We start from the raw sequence: 26,465 nt of genomic DNA, 5'->3' as shown, positions 1-26,465 counted from the left end.
CTAGCTTTCTCAGATGTGGCTCAGGCGTTACCTATGGAGAAGCTACGACATGACATCCTAGGACACGCAACTGCACCATGCATCACCATAATATTTGAATGTGCTTTGGCAATAGTTAAATCTTGTTCAGTGTGACGCGAGTTGTAAAAGGTTGAAAATCTCTGCTATAGTAGACAAGTGGGGGTTGCCAGAGATAGATCTCATCGCGTCCCGTCAGAACAACAAAGTTCTCACATACGGGTCAAGAACAAAGGATCCCAGAGCGATCTCTGTGGGTGCCCTGTTGGTGAGATGGGACTTACATCTGTCTTATGTGTTTCCTCCTATCGCCCTATTACCCAGGGTGGTGAGAAAGATAAAGCAAGGAAAGGGTGCTGCAATACTAATAGCTCCGGCTTGGCACAGAAGGCATTGGTACACAGATCTGCAGAGAATGTCGATGGATACTCCACGCCTGCTCCCTCAACGTCCAGATCTATTGATGCAGGGTCCTTGTTATCACAGACATCTGGATCGACTGTCTTTGATGGCGTGGCTCTTGAAACTTCTATCCTGAAGTCAAGAGGATTCTCACAACAGGTAATTCAAACAATGCTCAGAGCAAGGAAACCTTCCTCAGCTCGCATTTATCACCGAATATGGCAAACCTATATTCATTGGTGCAGTGAACGGAAAATGGACCCTAAGTCTTTCAGAGTTTCCAGGGTTAGCATTCCTTCAGGCAGGAATGGATAAAGGTTTGAAGGTGGCTTCCTTCAGAGTGCAAGTATCAGCATTGACTGTGTGGTTCCAAAACAAAATTACCAACTTACAGGATGTGCGTACTTTTTTCCAGGGAATGCTGCACATTCAACCTCCTTTTGTTCCTCCTACAGTTCTTTGGGATTTAAATTTAGTCCTAAAGGCCCTTCAAGTTGCCCCATTTGAACCACTTAATAAGGCGGATCTTAAATGGTTGACAGCTAAAGTTCTCTTTCTACTGGCCAAGGCGTCCGCTAGAAGAGTGTCAAATTCAGGGGCATTGTCATGTCGTTCCCCATTTTTGATTTTTTTTTTTTTCAGATAAACCAGTTTTCAGAACTAGATCTGGGTATCTTCCTAAGGTGGTGTCTAAATTCCACCTTAACGAAGAATTTGTAGACCCGGCTTTCCAGGTACCGGGCCTTTCTGCGGGAGATGCATCACTGAACGTGGTCCGTGCCTTAAGGATCTACGTGGATCGTACCAGTGCCATCAGAAAGACAGATTCTTTCTTCATTCTCTACAGATTTCACGAGAGGATGGCCTGCTGATAAGCAGACACTGGCAAGGTGGCTTCGGATGACGATTTCAGAAGCATATTCTCAAGCTGATCAACCTGTCCTGGCTGATGTCTCTGCTCACTCTACTCGTAAGGTAGGTCCATCATGGGCAGCACAACGTGGTGCTTCAGCAGAAAGGATATGTAAGGCAGCCACATGGTCTTCCATTAACACATTCATTAGACATTATGTCATGGATACCTTTTGCCTCTCGCAGCACTGAATTCAGGCGAAGGCTTCTCCTGCCCAACCACTAAATTGCTTTGGGAAATCCCAATGTTATCCTGTGGATAACCTGTGGACCCTGCCGGAGAAATATAGGTTATGGTAAGAACTTATCGTTGATAACTGTATTTCTCCTAAGTCCACAGGGATCCCACCCTGACGCACCTGATTAGAGGATCCTTTTACTCACTAACCTCTTCCTTCTTGTACGGAAGGGTGTGTATGTGTGTTCTTCTCGCCTGATTAGGGCTATCTATGATGCTCCTGCCTTGAACTTTGGGAATACAACTGATTTGCCTGAGCCAGGAGGCGGGGATATATGGACGGGCCCGTTGCATGCTGGGAGGACGAAAAGCTTTGACCGATTGGTGCAAATCCGCTGTCTCTTCATCATATCCCAATGTTAACCTGTGTACTTAGGAGAAATATCATTATCAATGGTAAGTTCTTATCATAACGTATATTTTCCAGTTTGGAATAAGGCTGTAACATAACAAAATGTGGAAAAAGTGAAGCGCTATGAATACTTTCCGGATGCACTGTAGATACAAAAAAATCTAACTTTGTGTATCTTAAGAATATGTAGTATACTGATCTCAGGTAAAATCTGCCTCCAAAGACGGGTATTAATTCCACATACCCATTCTTCCACAATGTATATATGTAAAAGGCAAATCCCAGTGACTCATCACAAAATCTCCAGAACCATAAGGCCTAGGAACTTGACATTTGGACAGTAGCTTGCTTTTGTGACATAAATCTCTTCTTAGTGGGTGCCTATCTAAATTCCCCCCCATAAAGGGGATAAAAGGGGTGAGATGATTATTGAGAATTATCCCCCACAGAGGAGAGTTAAGACAGCCCACCCAGCAGGGGCTATAAAGAATGCATGGTGTCGGCAATACCAAGTCGCGGAGGGGGGAGGACATAATGCTCTGTTCATGGACTTCCTTGACAGTGGCAGTTGCAGAGCAGTCGAGAAACATTGCCGAACCTCTCAGAGAGCAATAGGAGGAAAGGAGAGATCGATATTTTGACTCTTAAATGCATTAAAGGAAAGCTTGATAGTATAGTCAGCAACTGCTTCTCTGCCGTGTAAAGGGTACCGACAGCTCTCCCAGTGACCTTAAGTGTTGTGCCAAAATCTTTACCTTCTTACCTCAGAGGAGGAGCCCTAAGGAGAGCGAGAAACTAAGCAAGGAGACCTAGGGCCCTTTATCCCTGCAAACCTTACATATTTAACATACAGCGGGCGGAGCCTGGCCAGTCGTCCCAGCATTTACAGCACTGAGCAGGGCATCGTCAGAGGCGGAGCGAGCAAAGAAAGAGGCTGATTATTCTCCTCCACGACAGCCTTTTTGACAGTATCAATTCAGGGAAGGCCCACCCCGGAGGTGAGGCCTGACAAAGATATATGTAAAAAAAATTGAGAAGCAGTATTACATTTGCTTAAATAGCAGCACTTTTCATCTTTGTAATTATACATCAAATTCCGTAGCAAAGAGTAATCTTGGTATTTCATGTAAACAAATGGTAAAGATGTATAATAAGACTCCTACCTAGTGATAAGACTACACAAACTGGCATATAAAAGTGCATGTGGAGTCAGGGGGCCTAATTTAGACCTGATCTCAGTAGCAAATGTTTTCTCTAATGGGCAAAACCATCTGAACTGCAGGTGGGGCAGATATAACATGCAGAGAGTTAGATTTGGGTGGGTTATATTGTTTCTGTGCAGGGTAAATACTGGCTGCTTTATTTTACTCTGCAATTTAGATTTCAGTTTGAACACATCCCACCCAAATCTAACTTTCTCTGCACATGTTACATCTGCCCCACCAGGGCACATGGTTTAGCCCATTAGACAAAAATGTTGCTGCTGCTGCGATCAGGTCTGAATTAGGCCCCCAGGTGTAGTAACTTCTAAGCGTCTCTTCCCCGATCGATTTCATTCAACAGATAACAGTGGATTTTATCCTCAAGACAGAAGGGAAGACACAGTTTAATAAAAAAAAAAAAAAAAAAAAAAAAACGTAAAGTTCATGCAAGGTAAAATCAAATCATGGACTGCTTCCAGATTTTTAGTCTACACAAACATGCAGACATAAAGGTAATATGTTGAGAACCGAACCAGGCATCTTTGGATACAAATAAGCAGAAGCCGTTCTCCTCACCTGACTCATCTTATCTTCATTGTCTGTGGTTGCTACTAAAGGGGAGTCACTAGTTGAATATAGGAACAACTCTATAATTCAAAATCTAGTCCTACCAGTGATTATGAGGCGTTTTTAATAAGTAGGTTCATTTCTGGGAAACGCCAGACATGTAAAATAAGGGAGTGGGAATATAAATATACACAAATCACAGCATTAATGTGATCTGATATAGAAATACAATCCAGTAATCTACTTGTAATGCAGAATAAATTATGAGTTTCAGTGATGAAATTACATTAGTAATCGTGCAGAAAAAGGAATTCTGGAGTAATAATGGCAATTACATGTAGCAGTATTCTTGTAAATGTGTTTATAATCAATATGGAACTGTTTAAAGACCTTTTTGGTGAATGGGCAACATTTTTCCTAACAAATGAAACAATAGTATCAATGACCGTATAAAGGTGCCCACACGCTAAGATTTTTTTTAAACGATGTGGACGTTTAAAAGCGATCCATGTGTGGGCATGTAACCAATGCGATGCGCGCACCTGCGGGCCGTTCGTCGCCTCCTTAGATCTTTTGAACATGCAGAAAGATCTGAGGAGATTGCAAAAGATACCTCGTCATTGCTGGCATCGACAAGTGTGTGTTCTTGGCCATGCTGGCACCCCACCGGGTCCCATCGCTCGCGAAGTGTTGCTGGAGGGCACATTGCTCTGTGTGTGGGCTACCTTAAGGTCGTTTGAAAAGAGAAATTGACAATATTGACGTAACATAATAGGAATGAGCCTGTTAACTCCCCTACTATATAATTTTATTATATGTAAATTTTGGCAGCTGAAGTATAGGACTGTACAGTCCTGGTATTGAATAAAGGTTTATAATATAGAAGGGTAGAAATTTCCTGTACTACTTAGGAAGACCACAATAACCCTACATAATTGTGATAACATACATTTATAATTGTGACCCCGATCACTAAATTAATTTATATTATTTGGATTACTCTAAAATGCACCAAGAAGTCCTGTTGTTTGAGCCATACATAGGTATATGTTTGTATCTTAAAGGTCAATTCATCCAGATTTTTACAGTCGGCATTATATACACAATTAATATTAACAAATATATACCACAAGTCCAGTCGTGTGAGTTCCGCACAAATACAGGGAGATTCAAAAACTGTGCAGGAAGTGGGAAAACGGAATACTCCAGTAAGGTATGGGTGAGGTGGGCTATCTTTTAGGGTATGTACCAAACATGGGCGCCATCTTGAATCTCAGTCAGTTTTCCCATTTTCTGTACAGTTTTTGAAACAAAAGGGTGTACTGCGACTTTTGAATGACCCTATAGAATACTTTCCCCGTTTGGTTCCAAGTTCTCCAGCTCACACAGTAAACAGAGAGGAGATGGATTCAGAGAAACAAGTACTCAAGGTAATGGCTTGATAAGCAGATTGACAATGACATAGGTCAGATGTGAAATGCAGCACAGAGAGCTTGAAGCAGGTACAGATCTGATCAGTGATCAACCACTGATCACCTTCGTCATTGCAGTCTTTGTGGAGTGTTTAAAACAAAAGCTTGAATCAATCGGTTCTATGGGGAAAGAAAGCGTAGGAAAGCCTCTAAAGAAGAGCGAGCAAGCATGGGAGGTGAGGTGTTCATTAATTATATATCCTTTTCCATTTAAATATGTGTGCCTTGCTAGCCATTCAACATGAACCTTATGTAAACCTAAAGCATAATCTGTATGCTGTGAAATAATAAATTGGCTATATAGTGGTTTCCAGCAAATGTTACATAGTAGACTGGGAGCATACTGTAAAATAAATGCATAGCTAAATAATCAGCCTGATGGTGACCCCGCATAGGCAAGAAAAAAAATGTTAAAAAGATTTCCCCAATCCCACCTTGTTTATACAAAAATATATGATCCTGCCTAATGATTAGGATCAGAGTACCATACTGTGTATTTCCAAGTTGAAAACAAATCGGTTACAAGGTCATGAATCTAGTACTTTAAATTAGAAGAGGAGCCTCCGGCTCCTTACAGGGCCCGCTTGCTGCAATCCTTTCATTGTGGTGCTACTTATGACTATTGTAAGTGGTGGTTAGTGCCATTTGCTACGGTGCGCACCCTGGCATGCTGCAGTATGGTGGGCATTACATTGAACATCCTAAAACTTGCCACGGTGTTTTTTTTTTTTTTTTTCCCCCTACACTTTTGGAGAACTATTTGGGTAAAAATACATTTGGTTGCTGGATTTCACGGTCTCCCACGTCTGTATGAATATAGAAACTCTGCGGTTAAGCCATGCCCATAGTAGTAGGACTAATGAGCACTTTCAATGGAGTATCCAGCTGTAAAGGCGTCTTGCCAAATAAAATTGTGGTTTCTTTAACCTCTGCCTTATCTGGCACACCTACTATTCTTCTACAGTGTTACTCCTCAGCCTGTTCTCCAAATGATCCATCTTAGCAGTGTATGCAATAACTCACTATATCGGTATATTTACTAAAGTGTAGGTCTATAGAAGTGGAGTTGTTGCCCATAGCAACCAATCCTTTTCTTATCTTCTAGAATGTGATAAATAAGTTAAATCTGTTGCTATGGGCAACATCTCCACTTCTATAAACCCCACACTTTAGTAAATGAATCAAGCAGTGAGAAGAGTGGATCAGTTGAGAAGTTGCCCATTGCAGCCAATCAACCTTGCATTTTCTATAAAGTGATGGCTAGAATCTGATTGGTTGCTATTGGCAACTTTCCCTCTGGTCTAATACACTCATCGCTTGATACATAAGCCCCATAGAACTAATACAGTAAGGGTTTGACACTAATAGGCTCCGTATAGCTGCATTATAATATTATAAAATAGATTTTGAAAAGCAAATGCATGGCCTGATTCCCCGTTCTGGTGATCCGATCCACCAGTCCAGCATAATACAGCATTTTAATAATCTCTGACTCGCTGATCCTGATCATATATATCATTTTTTATTTTTTTTTGAATCGGCGAATCAAGGTTTTCCCCCGACCCAGCCATTGGCAGAACAGGAAATTGTCCCACTAGCTGCCTAATGTATTGTCTCCGTACCCTGGTTCTTAGATTTGGATAGAGTCATGGCTCTATAACCCGTGCATCTTAAGTAAACAGCAATTTTTATACCTGTATTAATCTCTACTGCGGACTATAGTAAAAAAACGAATAGGGCCAAGCGACCAAATATCAACTTAAATGTATCTTTTCTAATGTAAATAATTCTAGGCCTGACAACCTTCTTTAATAATGAAAATTATTCTTGCGTATTTCTGGTCAGCTTTCAATTAACAAATCACAAGAAGTTACCCCAATATGGATGGTGCAGAACGACTAACTTGTTACCACCGAGTCTAATTAGTGCCATTTAAAGATGATATTTCTGATCACATTTTCCATTACCGTATATACTCGAGTATAAGCCGACTTTTTCAGCACCTTTTTTTTGTGCTGAAAAAGCCACTTCGGCTTATACTTGAGTCAGTTGTAGGAGGGACACGGAGGGCACAGCGTGCGGCTCTCCTATGTCCCTCCTGCGTCTCCGGCGGCAGCGGCGTGTGTGTGTTAAAGGAAGTGCACGAACCGGCACTTCCTTTAACACACACACGGAGACGCAGGAGGGACACAGGCGAGCCACGCGCTGTGCCCTCTGTGTCCCTCCTTCAGCAACGGGACAGTGCGGGAGCGACGGAGGGTAAGTAACAAACTGGCACTGTGGGGCATATCTGGCACTGTGGGGCATATCTGGCAGCATGAGGGCATATCTGGCACATCTGGCACTGTGGGGCATATCTAGCAGCATGAGGGCATATCTGGCAGCATGAGGGCATATCTGGCACTGTGGGGGCATATCTGGCACTATGAGGGCATATCTGGCACTGTGGGGCATATCTGGCAGCATGAGGGCATATCTGGCACTGTGGGGCATATCTGGCAGCATGAGGGCATATCTGGCACTGTGGGGGCATATCTGGCAGTATGAGGGCATATCTGGCAGTATGAGGGCTGTGTACGGCTAGAGCTGCATTTCTCACCCTAGGCTTATACTCGAGTCAATAAGTTTTCCCAGGTTTTTGTGGTAAAATTAGGTGCCTCGGCTTATATTCGTGTCGACTTATACTCGAGTATATACGGTATATATTATTTTTTTTAATCTACATTTTTTTTTTTACCTTATTGTTTTCAGATGTTGTTCCAGATCACCAGCCTAGACCCCGGCGCCTGTTGCTTTTGGTGAACCCCTTTGGAGGACGAGGCAATGCCCTGCAGCAGTGCCAAACACACATCCTGCCTATTATCACAGAAGCAGATATTAGTTATAACCTTATACAAACAGGTAGGTCTTGTACTGTGCAGTTGTAGCTGCTTCTGTTGTTGCATTTAGTTTTTCTGCGACCACTTACCTATCATTGTCTATTTTTACAGAAAGACAAAATCATGCTCGAGAACTGATGCAGAGTATCAATTTAGAGGAGTGGGATGGTATCGTAGTCATTTCCGGAGATGGGCTGCTATTTGAGGTAATGTCTGTTAACTTTTCCCATTGATCATTTTCCATAAAAAAAAATTTCCCCCCATTATTATTATATAACTTTAATAATGTTATTGGATAAACATGCTTCTAAACCTATGATACCAGTACCTTGGAGATGTAAAGGCTACTATTATATGTTACATTTAATTCAACATAACCTTTTACTGTGTTAAGGATCATACATCTAGCCTGTATCGGGGCAATTCCCTGGTTTGCTGACGCCAGAGATGGGGGGATGGAAGGGATTAGAGAAATCCAACATATTGGATTTCACCAACTATCCATTTCCGTCCCAAAAAAATTCTGGATCGCGAATGAGGATTTTTATGTTTTACCATGTTGAATTTCCCAAATTCCCCGACGGTTCGCCAATCATTGATCTCCGCAGGTTCAGCAAGACAAGGAATCGGGGAAAAAGATGTATGCCCCACGTTAGTTATTAAAAAATGTTTACAAAAAAATAAAATAGCTATTTGTTAAACTGTGTAGTTCCCTTTGTTTATCATGGCGTCTCACCTTGAGTCATTTTCCTGCAGTAATCTATTTGTTCTTTAGCTGATATATTTGCTGTCATTAAGAATACATCCACTGTTAATTGCCTGTTGCTTGGAATGCCCAGACTTCTGTGTAAGATTGTTTGGCATTATTAGGAAAGGTGTAGCTATTTGTCTTCTCATGTATGTAAATATAAGTTATTATTGTTATTAGTTTCATGTCGGTTGCCTTTCATATGTGACGGTAGCAAGGTTATATAGCCGTATATATTTATATAAGGACTATGCTGTATGTTTCTTCATGGAGACCTGGCTCCATTATGTTTTTGGATTGATAGAAAACCATCTTGCCATTGTTAGCCGTACTAAATAGAGCAGGGTTTGGGGTGGGGGCAACTTTTTTATTTTATTTTTCTCTAACGTCCTAGTGGATGCTGGGGACTCCGTCAGGACCATGGGGAATAGCGGCTCCGCAGGAGACAGGGCACAAAAGCAAGCTTTTAGGATCACATGGTGTGTACTGGCTCCTCCCCCTATGACCCTCCTCCAAGCCTCAGTTAGGTTTTTGTGCCCGTCCGAGCAGGGTGCAATCTAGGTGGCTCTCCTAAAGAGCTGCTTAGAAAAAGTTTTTAGGTTTATTATTTTCAGTGAGTCCTGCTGGCAACAGGCTCACTGCATCGAGGGACTTAGGGGAGAGATTTTCAACTCACCTGCGTGCAGGATGGATTGGAGTCTTAGGCTACTGGACATAGCTTCAGAGGGAGTCGGAACACAGGTCACCCTGGGGTTCGTCCCGGAGCCGCGCCGCCGATCCCCCTTACAGATGCTGAAGATCGAGGGTCCGGAAACAGGCGGCAGAAGGCTCTTCAGCCTTCATGAAGGTAGCGCACAGCACTGCAGCTGTGCGCCATTGTTGCTACACACTTCACACTGAACGGTCACGGAGGGTGCAGGGCGCTGCTGGGGGCGCCCTGGGCAGCAATATTAAATACCTTTGATGGCAAAGAATACATCACATATAGCCATTGAGGCTATATGTATGTATTTAACCCAGGCCAGATATCTCAAAACCCGGGAGAAAAGCCCGCCGGATAGGGGGCGGGGCTTATTCTCCTCAGCACACAGCGCCATTTTCCTGCTCAGCTCCGCTGTGAGGAAGGCTCCCAGGACTCTCCCCTGCACTGCACTACAGAAACAGGGTAACAAAGAGAAGGGGGGCATATTTTGGCGATATTTATATATTTAAAGCGCATATAACAAAAACAACACCTTTTAGGGTTGTTTATATACATTTTATAGCGCTTTTGGTGTGTGCTGGCAAACTCTCCCTCTGTCTCCCCAAAGGGCTAGTGGGGTCCTGTCTTCGATAAGAGCATTCCCTGTGTGTCTGCTGTGTGTCGGTACGTGTGTGTCGACATGTATGAGGACGATGTTGGTGTGGAGGCGGAGCAATTGCCGGTAATGGTGATGTCACCCCCTAGGGAGTCGACACCGGAATGGATGGCTTTAATTATGGAATTACGTGATAATGTTAGTACATTACAAAAGTCAGTTGACGAAATGAGACGGCCGGAAAACCAGTTAGTACCTGCTCAGGCGTCTCAGACACCGTCAGGGGCTGTAAAACGTCCCTTACCTCAGTCAGTCGACACAGGTACCGACACAGATGAATCTAGTGTCGACGGTGAAGAAACAAACGTATTCTCCAATAGGGCCACACGTTATATGATCACGGCAATGAAGGAGGCTTTGCAGATCTCTGATACTGCAGGTACCTCAAAAAGGGGTATTATGTGGGGGGTGAAAAAACTACCTGTAGCTTTTCCAGAATCAGAGGAATTGAATGACGTGTGTGATGAAGCGTGGGTTAACCCAGATAGAAAACTGCTAATTTCTAAGAAGTTATTGGCATTATACCCTTTCCCACCAGAGGTTAGGGCGCGCTGGGAAACACCCCCTAGGGTGGATAAAGCGCTCACACGTTTATCAAAACAAGTGGCGTTGCCGTCTCCAGATACGGCCGCCCTCAAGGATCCAGCAGATAGGAGGCTGGAAACTACCCTGAAGAGTATATACACGCATACTGGTGTTATACTCCGACCAGCAATAGCCTCAGCCTGGATGTGCAGTGCTGGGGTAGTGTGGTTGGATTCCCTGACTGAAAATATTGATACCCTGGATAGGGACAGTATTTTATTGACTCTAGAGCAATTAAAGGATGCGTTTCTTTATATGCGAGATGCTCAGAGGGATGTTTGCACTCTGGCATCGAGAGTAAGTGCGATGTCCATATCTGCCAGAAGAAGTTTATGGACGCGACAGTGGTCAGGTGATGCGGATTCCAAAAGGCATATGGAAGTATTGCCATATAAAGGAGAGGAATTATTTGGGGTTGGTCTATCGGATCTGGTGGCCACGGCAACTGCCGGCAAATCCACTTTTTTACCTCAGACCCCCTCCCAACAGAAAAAGACACCGTCTTTTCAGCCGCAGTCCTTTCGCTCCTATAAAAACAAGCGGGCAAAAGGACAGTCTTATCTGCCACGAGGCAGAGGAAAGGGTAAGAGAGGGCAGCAAGCAGCCCCTGCCCAGGACCAGAAGCCCGCCCCGGGTTCTACAAAGCCATCAGCATGACGCTGGGGCTTTACAAGCGGACTCAGGAGCGGTGGGGGGTCGACTAAAGATTTTCAGCAATCAGTGGGCTCGCTCACAGGTGGACCCGTGGATCCTGCAGATAGTATCTCAGGGTTACATGTTGGAATTCGAAAGATCTCCCCCTCGCCGTTTCCTAAAGTCTGCTTTACCAACGTCTCCCTCAGAAAGGGCGACGGTATTGGAAGCCATTCACAAGCTGTATTCTCAGCAGGTGGTAGTCAAGGTACCCCTCCTACAACAGGGAAAGGGGTATTATTCCACACTATTTGTGGTACCGAAGCTGGACGGTTCGGTAAGACCTATTCTAAATCTGAAATCCTTGAACCTGTACATACAGAAATTCAAGTTCAAGATGGAGTCACTAAGAGCAGTGATAGCGAATCTGGAAGAAGGGGACTTCATGGTGTCCCTGGACATAAAAGATGCTTATCTGCATGTCCCAATTTACCCCTCACACCAAGGGTATCTCAGGTTCGTGATACAAGACTGTCATTATCAGTTTCAAACGCTGCCGTTTGGTTTGTCCACGGCACCTCGGGTCTTTACCAAGGTAATGACCGAAATGATGGTTCTTCTACGAAGAAAAGGCGTATTAATTATCCCTTACTTGGACGATCTCCTGATAAGGGCAAAGTCCAGAGAACAGCTGGAAGTTGGTGTAGCACTAACCCAAGTAGTGCTTCAACAACACGGGTGGATTCTGAATCTTCCAAAATCTCAATTGTCCCCGACAACACGTCTGCTGTTCCTGGGAATGATTCTGGACACTGTTCAGAAAAAGGTGTTTCTCCCGGAGGAGAAAGCAAGGGAGTTATCCGAACTTGTCAGGAACCTCCTAAAACCAGGAAATGTGTCAGTACATCAATGCACAAGAGTCCTGGGAAAGATGGTGGCTTCTTACGAAGCAATTCCATTCGGCAGATTCCATGCACGAATATTTCAGTGGGATCTGCTGGACAAATGGTCCGGATCGCATCTGCACATGCATCAGCGGATAACACTGTCACCAATGGACAAGGTTGTCTCTCCTGTGGTGGTTGCAGAGTGCCCATCTGTTAGAGGGCCGCAGGTTCGGCATACAGGACTGGGTCCTGGTGACTACGGATGCCAGCTTACGGGGCTGGGGAGCAGTCACACAGGGAAGAAACTTCCAGGGTGTATGGTCAAACCTGGAGACGTCTCTTCACATAAATATACTAGAGCTAAGAGCGATCTACAATGCTCTAAGCTTGGCGAAACCGCTGCTGCAGGGTCAGCCGGTGTTGATCCAGTCGGACAACATCGCGGCAGTCGCCCACGTAAACAGACAAGGCGGCACGAGAAGCAGAAGAGCAATGACAGAAGCTGCAAGGATTCTTCGCTGGGCGGAAAATCATGTCATAGCACTGTCAGCAGTGTTCATCCCGGGAGTGGACAACTGGGAAGCAGACTTCCTCAGCAGACACGACCTTCACCCGGGAGAGTGGGGACTTCATCCGGAAGTTTTCCACATGATTGTGAACCATTGGGAAAAACCAAAGGTGGACATGATGGCGTCTCGCCTCAACAAAAAACTGGACAGATATTGCGCCAGGTCAAGAGACCCTCAGGCAATAGCTGTGGACGCTCTGGTAACACCGTGGGTGTACCAGTCAGTGTATGTGTTTCCTCCTCTGCCTCTCATACCAAAGGTACTGAGAATTATACGGAAAAGGGGAGTAAGAACAATACTAGTGGCTCCGGATTGGCCAAGAAGAACTTGGTATCCGGAACTTCAAGAGATGCTCACGGAAGATCCGTGGCCTCTACCTCTAAGAAGGGATCTGCTTCAGCAGGGACCTTGTATGTTCCAAGACTTACCGCGACTGCGTTTGACGGCATGGCGGTTGAACGCCGGATTCTAAAAGAAAAGGGCATTCCAGAGGAAGTTATTCCTACCTTGATTAAAGCTAGGAAGGAAGTGACCGCACAACATTATCACCGCATTTGGAGAAAATATGTTGCGTGGTGTGAGGCCAAGAAGGCCCCAACGGAAGAATTTCAATTGGGTCGATTCCTACATTTCCTGCAGGCAGGATTGTCTATGGGCCTCAAATTGGGGTCTATTAAAGTTCAAATTTCGGCCTTATCAATCTTCTTCCAGAAAGAATTGGCTTCAGTGCCTGAAGTACAAACTTTTGTCAAGGGTGTACTACATATACAACCCCCAATTGTGCCTCCAGTGGCACTGTGGGATCTAAACGTAGTTTTGGAATTTCTCAAATCTCATTGGTTTGAGCCTCTCAAATCGGTAGATTTGAAGTATCTTACATGGAAAGTAACCATGCTATTGGCCCTGGCTTCAGCCAGGAGAGTTTCAGAGTTGGCGGCTTTATCGTACAAAAGCCCATATCTGATTTTCCATTCGGACAGGGCAGAACTGCGGACACGTCCTCATTTTCTCCCTAAGGTGGTTTCGGCTTTTCACTTGAACCAGCCTATTGTGGTGCCTGCGGCTACTAGCGACTTGGAGGACTCCAAGTTACTGGACGTTGTCAGAGCATTGAAAATATATATTTCAAGGACAGCTGGAGTCAGAAAATCTGACTCGTTGTTTATCTTGTATGCACCCAACAAGATGGGTGCTCCTGCGTCTAAGCAGACGATTGCTCGTTGGATCTGTAGCACAATTCAACTTGCACATTCTGTGGCAGGCCTGCCACAGCCTAAAACTGTAAAAGCCCACTCCACAAGGAAGGTGGGCTCATCTTGGGCGGCTGCCCGAGGGGTCTCGGCATTACAACTTTGCCGAGCAGCTACGTGGTCAGGGGAGAACACGTTTGTAAAATTTTACAAATTTGATACTCTGGCTAAAGAGGACTTGGAGTTCTCTCATTCGGTGCTGCAGAGTCATCCGCACTCTCCCGCCCGTTTGGGAGCTTTGGTATAATCCCCATGGTCCTGACGGAGTCCCCAGCATCCACTAGGACGTTAGAGAAAATAAGAATTTACTTACCGATAATTCTATTTCTCGTAGTCCGTAGTGGATGCTGGGCGCCCATCCCAAGTGCGGATTGTCTGCATTACTTGTACATAGTTATTGTTACAAAAATCGGGTTATTATTGTTGTGAGCCATCTTTTCAGAGGCTCCTCTGTTATCATGCTGTTAACTGGGTTCAGATCACAGGTTGTACGGTGTGATTGGTGTGGCTGGTATGAGTCTTACCCGGGATTCAAGATCCTTCCTTATTGTGTACGCTCGTCCGGGCACAGTACCTAACTGAGGCTTGGAGGAGGGTCATAGGGGGAGGAGCCAGTACACACCATGTGATCCTAAAAGCTTGCTTTTGTGCCCTGTCTCCTGCGGAGCCGCTATTCCCCATGGTCCTGACGGAGTCCCCAGCATCCACTACGGACTACGAGAAATAGAATTATCGGTAAGTAAATTCTTATTTTAACACAAGCTCCGTGCTGTTCTTGTATTATAGGGCAGGCCGACGTCTCTGTAGGCATACATGCAGATGTTGGAGTAGCTTGCATTTTAAATTGCTGGAGCACATAGTCTATGGGCGAGATCAGTTGTTATATCGCACATGATCTCCCGTCTAAAGTGATGGGTGATCGTGAGGCGATATTCAATTGATCTGTTATATTGCGCATGTCGCGCAAATATCAGTCGTGTTTACTAATGGGCGTGGCGCAAAAAGTCCCATTTGGGCACCCAAACAGGTTTTGTTTTGTTTTTCTCAGGGGAAGCAAGCTGAAATGATATCGCGCCCGTCGGCAGAAACAATTGAATTGTATAGCTGGCGGTGGACGCGAACGGAGGGGGGGGGGCCGGGGGACAATTGAATCTTGCCCTTTGTATAACATTTATTCCAAAGACTTGTTTTACGGGGTTTCATACAGTAAGTGTTTTGCCTGCCACAATCTGTCCAGATTTCTGTTTATTCTTTATCATATTGGTTAGGACCCAAATTCTATCTATGGATAATCGCCGCCACCCATGGTTAAAGATAAAATATCTGCTTTACAGTTATACATGTTTAATATGCAAAATAAAGAATAAAACTTACAATAGAAAGCGTTACATATCCGCATATCTGAAGATACCCAGGGTGAGATACATCATATATTCGTTACGGTATCCAGCTGCATGGTCCACATGTAACACGCTAGAATGGCGTCAGGCTCCAGGTCGACATCCACAGAATATCAACATGTTCACAGTGTCATTTGACATGTCAACATTCTCAGAATGCCATCAGTTAGGGGTTAAGGTGCAGGGAGGTGGGGGTGGTTAGAGTAAGGCACTGCTGCATGTCGACAGTCTCATGTCTACCTGATTGACGCCGTGAGAACTGTCGACCTAACATACCACACCCATTAGTTACTACTGGATTTAGGAGACTGGAAGAAATAGTCCCTGTTAGGGGGAGATACCAGTTTGCATGTCTAGTTTTCCCTCTCTGACTCGCATAATGCAGTGTATTACATAGATGCAGTGTGCTTTAGCTGTCCTAAATATTTCTTGTCTATTGTCATTATACATTCTGTTCAGGTTATTAATGGTTTGATGGAACGCCCTGATTGGGAGGATGCAATTAAGATGCCTATTGGAATTCTCCCGTGTGGCTCAGGAAATGCCTTGGCTGGAGCTGTGAACTATAATGCAGGGTAAGAAACGTAGTCATTAGCTTGATGCATCCTCATTAAAGAAGAAAGAAATGTTAAAGGCTTTGTTTGCGCAGGGTTCCAAATTGTATGTCAGTGTAAGAGGAGGCAATGGGAAGACAATGTAGATTATTAATCCTGTGGGGGTGTTCTTAGTGCATATAAAGGCATCTTGTAATTTTTTTTTCTCTGACGTCCTAAGTGGATGCTGGGGACTCCGTCAGGACCATGGGGATTAGCGGCTCCGCAGGAGACAGGGCACAAAAGTAAAAGCTTTAGGATCAGGTGGTGTGCACTGGCTCCTCCCCCTATGACCCTCCTCCAAGCCTCAGTTAGATTTTTGTGCCCGGCCGAGAAGGGTGCAATCTAGGTGGCTCTCCTAAAGAGCTGCTTAGAGTAAAAGTTTTGTTAGGTTTTTTATTTTCAGTGAGTCCTGCTGGCAACAGGCTCACTGCATCGAGGGACTTAGGGGAGAGAAGTGAACTCACCTGCGTGCAGGATGGATTGGCTTCTTAGGCTACTGGACACCATTAGCTCCAGAGGGAGTCGGAACACAGGTCTCACCCTGGGGTTCGTCCCGGAGCCGCGCCGCCGACCCCCTTGCAGATGCCGAAAAGTGAAGAGGTCCAGAAACCGGCGGCAGAAGACTTTTCAGTCTTCATAAGGTAGCGCACAGCACTGCAGCTGTGCGCCATTGTTGTCAGCACACTTCATAGCAGCGGTCACTGAGGGTGCAGGGCGCTGGGGGGGGCGCCCTGGGCAGCAATGATAGTACCTTATTCTGGCTAAAAATACATCACATATAGCCCCTGGGGGCTATATGGATGTATTTAACCCCTGCCAGGTCTCAGAAAAACGGGAGAAGAAGCCCGCCGAAAAGGGGGCGGGGCCTATTCTCCTCAGCACACAGCGCCATTTTCCCTCACAGAAATGCTGGTGGGAAGGCTCCCAGGCTCTCCCCTGCACTGCACTACAGAAACAGGGTTAAAACAGAGAGGGGGGGCACTTATTTGGCGATATGACTATATATATTAAAATGCTATAAGGGAAAAACACTTATATAAAGGTTGTCCCTGTATAATTATAGCGTTTTTGGTGTGTGCTGGCAAACTCTCCCTCTGTCTCCCCAAAGGGCTAGTGGGGTCCTGTCCTCTATCAGAGCATTCCCTGTGTGTGTGCTGTGTGTCGGTACGTGTGTGTCGACATGTATGAGGACGATGTTGGTGAGGAGGCGGAGCAATTGCCTGTAATGGTGATGTCACTCTCTAGGGAGTCGACACCGGAATGGATGGCTTATTCAAGGAATTACGTGATAATGTCAACAGAGACGGCCGGCAAACAAAATAGTACCTGTCCAGGCGTCTCAAACACCGTCAGGGGCTTTAAAACGCCCATTTACCTCAGTCGGTCGACACAGACACGGACACTGATTTCAGTGTCGACGGTGAAGAAACAAACGTATTTTCCTTTAGGGCCACACGTTACTTGTTAAGGGCAATGAAGGAGGTGTTACATATTTCTGAATCTACAAGTACCACAAAAAAGGGTATTATGTGGGGTGTGAAAAAACTACCTGTAGTTTTTCCTGAATCAGATAAATTAAATGAAGTGTGTGATGATGCGTGGGTTTCCCCCGATAGGAAATTATTGGCGGTATACCCTTTCCCGCCAGAAGTTAGGGCGCGTTGGGAAACACCCCTTAGGGTGGATAAGGCGCTCACACGCTTATCAAAACAAGTGGCGGTACCGTCTCCAGATAGGGCCGTCCTCAAGGAGCCAACTGATAGGAGGCTGGAAAATATCCTAAGAAGTATATACACACATACTGGTGTTATACTGCGACCAGCGATCGCCTCAGCCTGGATGTGCGAGCTGGGGTGGCTTGGTCGGATTCCCTGACTAAAAATATTGATACCCTTGACAGGGACAGTATTTTATTGACTATAGAGCATTTAAAGGATGCATTTCTATATATACGAGATGCACAGAGGGATATTTGCACTCTGGCATCAAGAGTAAGTGCGATGTCCATATCTGCCAGAAGATGTTTATGGACACGACAGTGGTCAGGTGATGCAGATTCCAAACGGCACAAAGAAGTATTGCCGTATAAAGGGGAGGAGTTATTTGGGGTCGGTCCATCGGACCTGGTGGCCACGGCAACTGCTGGAAAATCCACCGTTTTTACCCTAAGTCACATCTCTGCAGAAAAAGACACCGTCTTTTCAGCCTCAGTCCTTTCGTCCCCATAAGAGTCATATCTGCCCAGGGATAGAGGAAAGGGAAGAAGACTGCAGCAGGCAGCCCATTCCCAGGAACAGAAGCCTCCACCGCTTCTGCCAAGTTTCTCAGCATGACGCTGGGGCCGTACAGGACCCCTGGATCCTACAAGTAGGATCCCAGGGGTACAGATTGGAAAGTCGAGACGTTTCCCCCTCGCAGGTTCCTGAAGTCTGCTTTACCAACGTCTCCCTCCGACAGGGAGGCAGTATTGGAAACAATTCACAAGCTGTATTCCCAGCAGGTGCTAATCAAAGTACCCCTCCTACAACAAGGAAAGGGGTATTATTCCACACTATGTTGTGGTACTGAAGCCAGAAGGCTCGGTGAGACCTATTCTAAATCTGAAATATTGAACACTTACAAAGGTTCAAATCAAGATGGAGTCACTCAGAGCAGTGATAGCGAACCAGGAAGAAGGGGACTATAGGGTGTCCCGGGACATCAGGGATACTTACCTCCATGTCCCAATTTGCCCTTCTCACCAAGGGTACCTCAGGTTCGTGGTACAGAACTGTCACTATCGGTTTCAGACGCTGCCGTTTGGATTGTCCACGGCACCCCGGGTCTTTACCAAGGTAATGGCCGAAATGATGATTCTTCTTCAAAGAAAATGGACGACCTCCTGATAAGAGCAAGGTCCAGAGAACAGTTGGAGGTCGGAGTAGCACTATCTCAAGTAGTTCTACGACAGCACGGGTGGATTCTAAATATTCCAAAACCGCAGTTGTTTCCGACGACACATCGGCTGTTCCTAGGGATGATTCTGGACACAGTCCAGAAAAGGGTGTTTCTCCCGGAGAAGAAAGCCAGGGAGTTATCCGAGCTAGTCAGGAACCTCCTAAAACCAGGAAAAGTGTCAGTGCATCATTGCACAAGGGTCCTGGGAAAAATGGTGGCTTCTTACGAAGCGATTCCATTCGGCAGTTTTCACGCAAGAACTTTTCAGTGGGATCTGCTGGAAAAATGGTCCGGATCGCATCTTCAGATGCATCAGCGGATAACCCTGTCTCCAAGGACAAGGGTGTTTCTTCTGCGGTGGCTGCAAAGTACTCATCTACTAATGGGCCGCAGATTCGGCATTCAGGAAGGGTCCTGGTTACCAGGGATGCCAGCCTGAGAGGCTGGGGAGCAGTCACACAGGGAAAAAAATTCCAGGGAGTGTGATCAAGTCTGGAGAATTCTCTCCACATAAATATACTGGAGCTAAGGGCAAGTTACAATGCTCTAAGCTTAGCAAGACCTCTGCTTCAAGGTCAGCCGGTATTGATCCAGTGGGACAACATCACGGCAGTCGCCCACGTAAACAGACAGGGCGGCACAAGAAGCAGAAGGGCAATAGCAGAAACTGCAAGGATTCTTCGCTGGGCGGAAAATCAGGTGATAGCACTGTCAGCAGTGTTCATTCCGACGCCCGGGAGAGTGGGGATTTCATCGGGAAGTCTTCCACATGATTGTGAACCATTGGGAAAGACCAAAGGTGGACATGATGGCGTCCCGCCTGAACAAAAAACTGGACAGGTATTGCGCCAGGTCAAGAGACCCTCAGGCAATAGCTGTGGACGCTCTGGTAACACCGTGGGTGTACCAGTCAGTGTATGTGTTCCCTCCTCTGCTTCTCATACCCAAGGTACTGAGAATTATAAGACGTAGAGGAGTAAGAACTATACTCGTGGCTCCGGATTGGCCAAGAAGGACTTGGTACCTGGAACTTCAAGAGATGCTCACAGAGGACTCATGGCCTCTGCCGCTAAGAAGGGACTTGCTTCAGCAAGTACCATGTCTGTTCCAAGACTTACCGCGGCTGCGTTTGACGGCATGGCGGTTGAACGCCGGATCCTAAGGGAAAAAGGCATTCCGGAAGAGCTCATTCCTACCCTGGTCAAAGCCAGGAAGGAGGTGACCGCACAACATTATCACCACATGTGGCGAAAATATGTTGCGTGGTGTGAGGCCAGGAAGGCCCCACGAAGAAATTTCAACTCTGTCGATTCCTGCATTTCCTGAAAACAGGAGTGTCTATGGGCCTCAAATTGGGGTCCATTAAGGTTCAAATTTCGGCCCTGTCGATTTTCTTCCAGAAAGAATTGGCTTCAGTTCCTGAAGTCCAGAAGTTTGTCAAGGGAGTACTGCATATACAACCCCCTTTTGTGCCTCCAGTGGCACTGTGGGATCTCAACGTAGTTCTGGGATTCCTCAAATCACATTGGTTTAAACCGCTCAAATCTGTGGATTTGAAATATCTCACATGGAAAGTGACCATGCTGTTGGCCCTGGCCTCGGCCAGGCGAGTGTCAGAATTGGCGGCTTTGTCTCACAAAAGCCCATATCTGATTGTCCATTCGGACAGGGCAGAGCTGCGGACTCGTCCCCAGTTTCTCCCTAAGGTGGTGTCGGTGTTTCACCTGAACCAGCTTATTGTGGTACCTGCGGCTACTAGGGACTTGGAGGACTCCAAGTTGCTAGATGTTGTCAGGGCCCTGAAAATATAGGTTTCCAGGACGGCTGGAGTCAGGAAAACTGACTTGCTGTTATCCTGTATGCACCCAATAAACTGGGTGCTCTTGCTTCTAAGCAGACGATTGCTAGTTGGATGTGTAGTACAATTCAGCTTGCACATGCTGTGGCAGGCCTGCCACAGCCAAAATATGTAAATGCCCATTCCACAAGGAAGGTGGGCTCATCTTGGGCGGCTGCCCGAGGGGTCTCGGCTTTACAACTTTGCCGAGCAGCTACTTGGTCAGGGGCACACCCTGACTGAGGAGGACCTGGAGTTCTCTCATTCGGTGCTGCAGAGTCATCCGCACTCTCCCGCCCGTTTGGGAGCTTTGGTATAATCCCCATGGTCCTGACGGAGTCCCCAGCATCCACTTAGGACGTCAGAGAAAATAAGAATTTACTTACCGATAATTCTATTTCTCGTAGTCCGTAGTGGATGCTGGGCGCCCATCCCAAGTGCGGATTGTCTGCAATACTTGTACATAGTTATTGTTACAAAAATCGGGTTATTATTGTTGTGAGCCATCTTTTCAGAGGCTCCGCTGTTATCATGCTGTTAACTGGGTTCAGATCACAGGTTGTACAGTGTGATTGGTGTGGCTGGTATGAGTCTTACCCGGGATTCAAAATCCTTCCTTATTGTGTACGCTCGTCCGGGCACAGTATCCTAACTGAGGCTTGGAGGAGGGTCATAGGGGGAGGAGCCAGTGCACACCACCTGATCCTAAAGCTTTTACTTTTGTGCCCTGTCTCCTGCGGAGCCGCTAATCCCCATGGTCCTGACGGAGTCCCCAGCATCCACTACGGACTACGAGAAATAGAATTATCGGTAAGTAAATTCTTATTTTTTTTTTTTGTGTTAATAAATGACAATGCATTCAGTCGTTGAGTTCCATGTTATGAAGCTAACAGGGGCTGGCACACATGGAGTAACTTCCGTGATCTCACTCTGCACATGCTCAGGAAATGAATACACTCATACATGCATTTGAAGACCCAGACGCCTTTTGCACATATTAAACTATACCCGGTGTGGGAAGAGACATTCTCGCATGGGCAGTGCACAGTAACGGAGTTACTTTGCATTTTGGCAAAAATTAAATTGTGCACATGACCATACATAATGGTTGTATAAAAGTTTTTATTTTTTCACTAAGCATCCAATATTTTGGGGGGATTTATTTTACTTTTGTACACATAAATGTGACTTACATATAAACAACATTGTTCTACATAAAAATGTGAAATATTTCCATATAATTATTAAAGGTATTGGAAGTTCTGTGTTTTCATGTTTGTATTGTATGGTTAGCTATTTAGTACAGTTAACAGGCAACAGTAATAGTAAAAACCATTACATACTGTACTCTGCACATTCCACCTAGTGGATTACAGCTTTGTGTGCACAGAGCAGAGGGGCAGACCAGGGCCGAATTGAGCATTCAGGAGCCCCAGGGCACTTAAGGCAAAAGGGCCCTTCCCTTCTTGTCAGCAATTACCCCCTGGATGTGCCTGCTGTGTCCCCCCCCTCCTCCAACACAATGAGGCTGATCACTGAATGCACCTTAAGAACATGTTTTTCCTGGCGTTGCACTTTTTCCTGCTCCACACTTATTTGCTGGGGCTGGCCGCTGGTGAGTCTCCGCGCTAGGGTGGAACAGAATGCAGGCGGGAAGTCAGCACAGGGAGGATGGGGAGGGGAACTTTGGGTCATGCTGTCAGAACGGGAGGGTTTAATGCTGCGGGGTGTGTGGTGGTTGGGGGAGATTTCGGGGCAGGCTGTCGGAGGGAGCGTTTCAGGCGGCGGGGTGTGTGGGGGTCGAAGACTTTGGGGCAGGCTGTCAGGCAGGGAGGGCGTCAGGCTGCCAGGGAGGGGGAGAGTAGTGACTCACATGCAGGTGCCGCGGAAGTGTGTTATCAGGCGTGCAGCATCTCCCTCCCCCCACCTCCTCTCGGGCAGCGCGCAGAGTTATACTGTATTCTCCAGCCTCCTCTAGGCTGGAGAGGGGAGACAGCAGCATCAGAGCTGAGGCAAAACCGCTCTGGCCGGGGGGCCCCTTGAGCCAGGATACTTACCCCCTGGGCCCCCCCTTAATCCGGCTCTGGGGAAGATGTATTAAGCCTGGAGAAGTGATAAAATGGAAGGTGATACTGCACCAGCTAATCGGCTCCTAACTGATAAGTTACAGGCTGGTTTTGAAAAATGACAGGAGCTGATTGGCTGGGGAGTTATCACCTTCCACTTTATCACGTCTCCAGGTTTAGAAAAAAGTGCCCTCAGGAGAGGATGCACACTCTGCAAGCTCCAGAGTTATTTTTCTTTAAATTCTTTTAAAGTTTTATTTCTTTCGGTATGCTGTTTGGGCAACAGCATACCTGCGCCGTGGGAGAGAGGGGGAAGGGGGGGCGGACACCGGCCTCTTGAGGTGCAGAGCCGCTTCCCTGCTGCAAGACCACCATCCTGAGGGGCTGATTGTTCAGCAGGCATGGCGCCTTGGCTGTCGCAGCATGCCACACACTCCTAACGCCGCCTGAAGGTGATCATTGGTGGTGAGTACACATCGGGGTCCCGTGGTTCACTGTGCGGCAGAAGCGCGGGTGTGGCATACGGGTCCCTCCTGGGACGGACCTGCTGTAGCCTCTGCGTGAGGCTGGCTAATATAAGTTGTACCAAGCATTTATGTGATGCTACAAACATAGGGAGACATGGCCAGTATAAATATTCAACAGTAGCTCCGGCGCCATGGCGGGGGGGTGGAGCTACACAAGAGCGGGCTAAGAGGCATTTTGGCGCCTTCCTCTGCATAGCAGCAGCAGCCTCAACAGCTCCTCCATTACAGTCCCTGGATCGCTGGTACCAGGTGTAGAAGGGGATAGCCGCTATATTTGTGCACAATTAACATCCCTCTGAGGGATTTTTCATTACAGTCTCACTGTTGTTTACACATATAAAACGCTACCAGCCTCACTGGGGCTGTGCAGCATTGGGTGCGCTGGGGTCCTCTCTCCTGTGTCTTCTCTCACATGCAATAGGGCAGGCTTGTAGTTTGTGTGTGTGTGTGTGTGTGTGTGCGTGTGTGTATATATATATATATATATATATATATATATATATATACTGTGCTGTATGTGTATTATACCTGTTTTTTCTGCTTTACAATGGTAAAACAGAAGTTATGCAGTGTATGTAATGCTAGATTCTCTCCTAGTTCATCTGGCTCAATATCATGTGACCAGTGTAGTCAGTCATCTCAGAATGCTGATAACGATGTGGGGGAGAATCCAGAGCCCACCTGGTTGGGGGCTATCAAAACTATGATGTCTGATATGTCATCTCAACTCACTGCAAATGCCAATAAGATTCAGGAACTGCAACAAGCAGTGGCTAGCCTAACCCTCTCTGTCTGCTACAGGTGCACAAAAACGTGCTCTACCTGCGCTCCTATCAAATACTGATGATGATATACAGGATGATGTGGACCCCATAAGTGGGGATTCCACCCCTACCTAGTGCATTGAACCCCTCATATTGGCTATTCGGAATGTGAAAAAGCTTCCCCTGGAGGTTGCTAATACTCAGCAGTCAAATTTCCAGATTCCAAGGAATTGGATGACTTATTTCAAATAGCCTGGGAGAAGCCAGATAAAAAATATCAGGTGTCAAAACGGTTTTTGCATACATTCCCCTTCGCCCCTGAAGGCAGGAAATTCTGGGAAGAGTGTCCAGCAGTAGACATCTCAGTCTCTCGCCTTTCTAAGAAGGTGGTACTCCCTGCTCCGGGCTCCTTTACGGTAAAGGACCCGGCAGATAGATTTCAGAGTGGTCTCAATTTTCCTATCTACACTGCTGCAGGTGTAGCTCAAAGACCGGTCATTGCAGGTTGCTGGATGACACATGCAATTCATTCCTGGGCTAATCAAATTAAGGAAGGTCTCTCGGGGGATATGACCTTAGTTAATACTGTTACTTTCCTGAATCACATTCAGGACACGGCAAGAGTCCTCTGTGACTCCCAATATTAATGCTAGGACCACGGCTATGGCTGTGTCTGCGTGCAGAGCCATATGGTACCGTCAGTGGATTGCTGATACTGACTCCAAATGTAATGTGGAATCTCTTCCTTCACAGGTGAATGGCTCTTTGGAGGTGAATTGGGCGCATGGATTTCCAAAGCTACTGCTGGAAAATCCACGTTTCTCCCTTCGGGGGCTCCACCTGCTAGACGTACCTACCCGGGACCATGTACTCAGTCCTTTCGGTTCTACAGATTTTGATCTAGGGCCAGAGGGGCCAACGCAGCTAGAGGCTCCAGAGGAAAACCTAAGAAACCAGCCGTTGCCGGATCTCAGGATCAGAACACCAGTTCTGCTTCCGCAAACACTTTAGCATGACGGTGCCCACCCACAATGAGGGGATCTTGTGGTGGGAGCTCGGCTACGTCACTACAGCCACATTTGGGAATGTTGCTGCAAAGATGCATGGGTAAGGGACCTTATCTCTAAGGGTTACAAGCTGGCGTTCGACGGTGCTCCTCCCCAATGATTTTTCAAATCAGGCTTACCAGCTTTGGAAAATATACGTGGTACGCTACTATTGGCCATAAACAAGTTGGTCCTGTCCCAGGTCATTGTTCCAGTACACCTACTACAACAAGGACAGGGTTAGTACTCCAGTCTGTTCATAGTACCAAAACCAGACTGGTCTGTGAGACCCATTCTGAATCTGAAGTCCTTGAATCCTTACCTGAAGGTTTTCAAATTCAAGATGGAATCTTTGAGAGCGGTGATCACAGGCCTGGAACAGCAGGAATTCCTAGTGTCCCTCGATATCAAGGATGCTTACCTCCATATCCCAATTTGGCCTCCTAATCAGGACTATCTGAGGTTTGACCTACTGAACGATCACTACCAGTTTAAGGCGTTGCCCTTCGGCCTGTCTACAGCCCCTGAGGGTGTTCACAAAGGTGATGGCAGAAATGATGTTTCAGCTCAGGGTCCAGGGGGTCAATGTAATTCCATACCTGGACGATCTCCTGATAAAAGCGAGTTCCAGGGAGCTACTATTGCTCCATATAGATCGCACTATCCAACTTCTGTCTCGCCACAGGTGGATCCTCAATCTGCAGATGTCCCACCTGGAACCATCTCAGCGGTTCCTGTTTCTGGGTATGCTACTGGAGACTAGCACAAAAAGTGTTCTAATGGTACTCTGACCAGCTTGAGTATTCATTCATCTTTGCATAAAATTGTTGAGAAAGATGGTGGCCTCGTACGAGGTGATTCAGTTTGAAAGGTTTCATGCCAGACCATTCCAATTGGACATCCTGAACAAGTGGTCCGGTTCCCATCTTCAGATGCATCGGATGATTCCAGCTGTCACCCCAGGCCAGGATTTCGCTCCTGTGGTGGCTACAGTCTTCCAACCTGCTGGAAGGTCGACGCTTTGGGATTCAGGATTGGATCCTCCTCACAACGGATGCCAGTCTGAGAGGATGGGGACCTGTCACCCACGGAGCGCAGTTCCAGGGCAGGTGGTCTGCCAAAGAGGCCCTCCTTCCGATCAACATCCTGGAACTTTGGGCCATTTACAATGCTCTACTCCGGGATCGGGCGATCCAGGTTCAGTCGGACAACGCCACGGT

General features: G+C 46.4%; 1 protein-coding gene across 3 annotated transcripts in view; it reads left to right on the top strand.

The window, feature by feature from the left end:
- Window positions 1–26,465, top strand: part of SPHK2 (sphingosine kinase 2) — an 80,477-nt gene that overhangs the window by 35,124 nt on the left and 18,888 nt on the right. For all 3 annotated transcript variants that reach the window (XM_063942744.1, XM_063942742.1, XM_063942743.1), the window contains exons 3-5: window positions 7,915–8,064; window positions 8,154–8,248; window positions 15,932–16,047. In XM_063942744.1, the coding sequence (XP_063798814.1) occupies window positions 7,915–8,064; window positions 8,154–8,248; window positions 15,932–16,047 (361 nt within the window). The remainder of the gene's footprint in view (window positions 1–7,914; window positions 8,065–8,153; window positions 8,249–15,931; window positions 16,048–26,465) is intronic.

This window comes from Pseudophryne corroboree, chromosome 10 (assembly GCF_028390025.1).
Source record: "Pseudophryne corroboree isolate aPseCor3 chromosome 10, aPseCor3.hap2, whole genome shotgun sequence".
Taxonomy (NCBI): Eukaryota; Metazoa; Chordata; class Amphibia; order Anura; family Myobatrachidae; genus Pseudophryne; species Pseudophryne corroboree.
Note: the sequence above shows the minus strand (reverse complement) of the source record. Positions and strands in the feature narration are given on the sequence as shown.